General features: G+C 50.1%; 2 protein-coding genes across 2 annotated transcripts; both read left to right on the top strand.

Annotated features, from left to right (window-relative positions):
• Window positions 1-647: 647 nt before the first annotated feature.
• Pmar_PMAR024241 (hypothetical protein) lies at window positions 648-1,736 on the top strand (the record flags this gene model as incomplete). Its single annotated transcript, XM_002769292.1, has 4 exons — window positions 648-866; window positions 1,146-1,225; window positions 1,395-1,434; window positions 1,533-1,736. The coding sequence occupies 4 exons, from the start codon at window positions 648-650 to the stop codon at window positions 1,734-1,736; spliced, it is 543 nt and encodes a 180-aa protein (XP_002769338.1).
• Window positions 1,737-2,813: 1,077 nt separating this feature from the next.
• Pmar_PMAR024240 (hypothetical protein) lies at window positions 2,814-3,425 on the top strand (the record flags this gene model as incomplete). The annotated part of the gene is made up of 1 exon (XM_002769291.1): window positions 2,814-3,425. The coding sequence occupies one exon, from the start codon at window positions 2,814-2,816 to the stop codon at window positions 3,423-3,425; it is 612 nt and encodes a 203-aa protein (XP_002769337.1).
• Between the last annotated feature and the right edge of the window lie 2,333 nt (window positions 3,426-5,758).

Genomic DNA, 5,758 nt, shown 5'->3' with positions numbered 1-5,758 from the left:
GACGCTACAGTGTAAGTAACTGAGAATGGTTATCCTTGCACTCTTGAAGTTATTTGTCCCCTTAAGCCATTAGCTATGCCCTTACACAGTTGCACGCATACACAAAGGCTTTTCTGCGCCTTGGATAAGCTTTAGTTGGGAGTCAACTTAGGCACTCAACACTACTGGTCTCTAGCTAAAAAATTTCCTCTCACTCTCTGATCATCAGGGATCTCAGCTGTTGTTAACAGTGCAAAATCCGCACTACAGATGCTACCCTGCTGGGTCACAGCGTGAGAATCACGCGGTGCCCGGAGAATCAGTCCACGCGCTGAGGTCTTTGGCGACCTTGGGGGAACGCGTTTCACGCGCGACATGTGAGGGGTGGCGCCTGCATTGCAGAGCGGTATGCGGTGGTCTAATGCCCATTGATTTCGTCTGCCAAGTTGGCAGTTATTGCATGTTGGCACTGCTAACATGCATATAATTACACGTGTTTCACGCATGATGTGCGTGAAATAGAACAATCAGTTGTGTATGTGTGATGCTAGTACATCGAACTGTAGGGTTCGTGAAGGGAAATGAGGCGCCATTCGACCATTAAACCCATGTCTTGTACCTTACGTGTACAGGTGCAATCTCCATCTCTTACAATCTGCGCCTCGTAAATGAAGCTGTCCACCTTTCTATTCTTCGAACTGCTGTCCGTCACAGCGCAGGCCGGCCTTCTCGATCATAATGTGGTGTCGGAACAGCATGCCCTGCGATCGCTCGATGCAGTGATATTCCGTAAATACGAGGTGGGGGACGACTTATCCCTCGTAGACACCATCCTTCTGGACTGCAAGGACTTTATATGCTGGGTCGCGGTGCGTAGCGGCTCCAAGGTGAGGTTGCGCGTGGTTCAGACAACGATTCATCGTATTAGGAAGTTCGAACTTCCTAACTTCTGAAGTTGGTATCTGATCTTATTCTGAATGCTCTCCTCGTTTCTGCCTCAATCGACCTCATCATGAGGTCCTCATGCGTGTATAAACCTCTCGAGTTACTGCGGTTCACTTGACTGTGGGTAGCTCTCAGCTCATTCCTTATCTGTGCTGAAGACTCAGTATAGCTGAAGACAGTCTGACGGCTGTAGGTACCAACAGCAACTCTTGTCTTTTCAGACCGCGGTCGGCGTCGTCGAGATAAATATCCCCTATGAAGACACACCAGAGTTTCTCAAGACTGAAATTGACGCCCATAGGTGAGCACTCCCCCCTCAGGGAAATAACAATCCAACCTCGAGCATAACTTTGATGACAGGCCAGACAAGAAGATACCAGTCGGCGTCATTGGGGTTATAAATATTGTGAGTTGAATGCTATCGTTCAACGACCAGGGCCGTCAATGACAATCCGCCATCTCATTTCTAGGTCTCAGTCGCCGAGGGTTGGCGAAGACAAGGAATTGCGAGTAGACTTTTATCGGAGGTATCTACAAACGTGAGTCTATGACGACAGTCTTCATTCAGCAGGCAGGGTATATTCCTATAAAGCCTCATTACTTTTCAGGTTCTCAAGCCCTATCCGAATGCGTGTGTGTACTTATTCGTGGCAGCTTCGAATACCGCTGCAATAGCACTCTATAAAAAGTCAGGATTCATTGAGATTTGGGGTAAGCAGCTCCGTATCGTGCTCGGCTCGGGACTCGTTGGCACAAGTTATGTTTTCAATGGCGCCTTGGACATCGGAGGTTTCAACGTCGAGCTCAGCTAATGTCATTAGCGCAATAATGAACGTGTAATGTGGACATTACCATCATTTCTCAGAGAATCCTCTAAGAACAAGCTTCGCCTATGCATATTACAAGACAGAGTAACGGCTCGAGATCATCTGACGTGTTCGAGGAATCTTTTTGGAGATTTCTCTCGATCGTCCGAACCAGCTCATTAATCTTTTTCGAACGCGCGACGTTCTTTCATATTCCCCTATTTGACACTGTGGGGTCCGCAGGCGATGATCGGATCATGATGATCCACCATCGAGATGATTCTTAGCTTATCAAGAGACATTGTATTTCAGAGGTCAGATTATTCGCTTCTGAATGATACCAATGAATCGTTGGCAATGACTTGTGTTCGGTTGCAGCGGTTTATGAAAACTACACCAACACATCAACAGAATGAATCGAAGCATGGAGTAATTTATCAGACGATAGACGACATCACTCATCGTTCGAGACGCACCACAATCATGCTACTCGCGATAGTAAAAGATAACGACAGGAATTGAACCCGATACTATCCGCACCATAAGTTGTGATTCGCAACTCTACCATCATCCGCGCGAACACTTGAACTACTACGGAACCATCATTCAAGAACGGCATCCATGCGATTCCGACCTGGCCATTTGATTACGGTCCACTATGATGGAAGGCAAAGGTTACTCTTATCGAGACAAAAATCGAGTTACCACCGGGAATTCTCAACCTTAGGAAACATGAAACCGGCGAGACTTGCCGGTGTTCTGTCCAGTTACTAGGAATACGTAAGATATTGATGCTCAGACCCAGGATCGACTCGATCCAGAGCCAGAGCCACCGGTCCGATCGAGTGAACACGCCCTTGACGTTGGAGGCCATGATAATTCCCAACTCATCGGTGTATGGACCCACAAATGGTCCACATATGAGAAGGCCTACGACATCGCCGATCGTGAGTTATATGCCATATGTCACGCTCTGTCTCACTGGCGTCAACTCATCCTTTCCTTCCTCAACTTCCATAAGTTCCACTCCTCGCCGAGGAGTCCTCGGACAAACACCCTGGTCTCGGACGGATCACGGTTTTCATGGACTCCACTAGTGCTCTGGGCAAGATCGAGGGTCGTCTCAACTCCTCTACCTACCAGCCGACTACTCGACAGACTAAACGGTGGTTTTCACGGCTGGCAGACCTACTGGAGTACGATGAGGCTGATATAACCTACCGGCATGCGAAAGGGAAGGATAACTCTTTCAGAGATCTCCTGAGTCGTCTTGCTCAAGGGGGACAGCGGTATGTCTCTGAGGGTGGTGGCGAAGCGTTTGCATTGATGATCTCGACATCATCCTCCCAAAGTGAACTACCCACCACGGATCGTTCTGCCTCTGTCCACGACTCCACCAGATGCATCCTGGCGGGTGGCCTGAGAGTTCAGTTGATAACTCTTCAGAAGGCAGATTCCTCTACCCTCCTCCATGGTGCTACGCTACAGGCATGGCAACATCACTTTGACGGAACTGGGAAACTTCAGAAATTAGCCGCTGAGGCTAAAGCTCTCGGCCTTGTCACCCATGTTGGAGGGGTGGTCATGACTATCTCTGAAGCTGTGTTGACTGAACCGATATCTGTTCCAGTCATTCCAGGAGGCGTAGTTACCGGTTTGAATGGCATGATCGGCACCAATGCCGACACAGACTGAAAACTGCGAGATTGGCTCCTTTTTGTTGCCCATGAAATGGATTATCATAGACCTCACAGGGACATGCGGGATAGCCTTGTTCCTTTCGTTTGGTGGCCCTCTCTCCTTCGCGATGCTAGGTCCTGGGTTGAGCGATGTGATCATTGCATGGAGCAGAAGCCTACCAAGCGTATGAAACTGATCACCGCACCACGCCTTCCGTGGGGACTAATAGATCTGAATGCTCGCGGGAAGCATATTGCTATTGACCATGGCTACCCAAACCCTACATGGATATCTCCCGCAAACCCATCCCTCAAGGCATTCCTTTTCATCTCGGACTTGGCCACAGGGTATACACTCCTGTGAGGTGCGGAAGATGTGAGAGAAAGTACGACGGCTAAAGTGCTGTATGGCTCGTAGCCTACGAGTCGTAGGTGAGTATCTTTGGTGTACCCCCTAGTGTTACCGGGGACAACTTCATCGACGCGCCGTCACTGCGCACGCCGCTCCTGTCTTGTGGTGTACGCTTCAACACGGTCCCGCCATACTCACTATTTTTGAATGGCAGTGCTGAGGAAAGAGTCGGACGTGTCAAACGCGTCCTCCCGACGACCAAACGGCCATGGGATCAAGCCTTTTCTTTTGTCCAGCTGTCGATCAATTCCCAAAAGCGAGTCTCTGGCCATTCGGCGGCGGAACTCATGTTTGGCACGCAAATTCGTACTCCTTCCACATCGGTCCTATCTGCCATCACAAACAACACGCCCATCGTCCACATCGGAGATCTTGAAACATTAGCTACATGATGTAGCCTACATCTGCTGAGGTACCAGAGGCCCTCAGGGAAGTTCTCAAGAGCTCGGTGGGCGCGGCTCGAATCTCCACTCTTCAAGCCCACGTTCGGGACTGCCTTCGAGCCTCTGCGGCTCGGCCAGGTCGTCCACTAAAAGATGGTGAGCTCGTGGTGTGGCGCCGTCCTGAGTCTCGACCCGTTGAAGGAACCGTCAGATTGGTCAGCGGCGTCCATATTGAAGATGGTCCCTTTTGCTACCTTGGATCGTTGGCTGGCTTCGGGACCAGGTTACGCCCACTAGGCAGCCCACCTGGTCACTCTGTCAGCGTTTCTGCTTGTCATCTGGAATCCAGGCATGCCTTTGTGGATAGAAACCGTCCAACTATGGCCGTTGAGACCAGAGACCCTTCACTTCGATAAAACCTGGTCAGGTTATTCTTGCCAGGCTGTCGTGTGGTGCTGATGCTATCGGAAAGGTCATGGCTGAAACCGACAACGACGATAGTGTCGCGCATGGCTCACTAGTGGTCCAGATCTACGACTCGGATGATGGCAATAAATTTTTCCCGGTGTGGTTATCTCATGACGGTTCTACTTACACTGGTGACACTCCGGAAAACGCTCGGCGGGACAGTCCGCTCCTGCGTACGGTGTCTTCGGTACTCTGCGTATCAATCTGACTCCGACAAACATGCTCAAGGACACCTCACGCGCTGCTATGGTTGAGGCAGCATACCTTGAGGCGTAATCTTTTCTCTTTTTCCTGCTTTCCAGCACTCGAGACCTTGGGGGACGTCTACAGCGTTCCGCTGTAAGGAAGGTCTCTGTGCTGAGGCTGCTCCATGAGGCTGCCCCTCCCAAGAGGTGCGACTGCTTGGGTCATCGTCGCCGAATACAATCGATCAGGCTATGTGTGTGCGTGCCCCATTGCTCATTGCTTGTGCTTTGGAAGCCTCACGGATTGCCCATTATTCTTTTCGGTCGAACTTATTGATTCATATGACATCGGTATCAGATATTATCACCCTCATTTCCTAATGATCCTGAGTTGTCACTGGGAAGAACCATACTTGAGCCCCAAGACGCTACAGTGTAAGTAACTGAGAATGGTTATCCTTGCACTCTTGAAGTTATTTGTCCCCTTAAGCCATTAGCTATGCCCTTACACAGTTGCACGCATACACAAAGGCTTTTCTGCGCCTTGGATAAGCTTTAGTTGGGAGTCAACTTAGGCACTCAACACTACTGGTCTCTAGCTAAAAAATTTCCTCTCACTCTCTGATCATCAGGGATCTCAGCTGTTGTTAACAGTGCAAAATCCGCACTACAGATGCTACCCTGCTGGGTCACAGCGTGAGAATCACGCGGTGCCCGGAGAATCAGTCCACGCGCTGAGGTCTTTGGCGACCTTGGGGGAACGCGTTTCACGCGCGACATGTGAGGGGTGGCGCCTGCATTGCAGAGCGGTATGCGGTGGTCTAATGCCCATTGATTTCGTCTGCCAAGTTGGCAGTTATTGCATGTTGGCACTGCTAACATGCATATAATTACACGTGTT

The sequence above is a fragment of the Perkinsus marinus genome, assembly GCF_000006405.1.
Source record: "Perkinsus marinus ATCC 50983 genomic scaffold scf_1104296966178, whole genome shotgun sequence".
NCBI classification, from domain to species: domain Eukaryota; phylum Perkinsozoa; order Perkinsida; family Perkinsidae; genus Perkinsus; species Perkinsus marinus.
The sequence above is the reverse complement of the archived record's forward strand: the minus strand, read 5'-3'. Positions and strand labels throughout refer to the sequence as shown.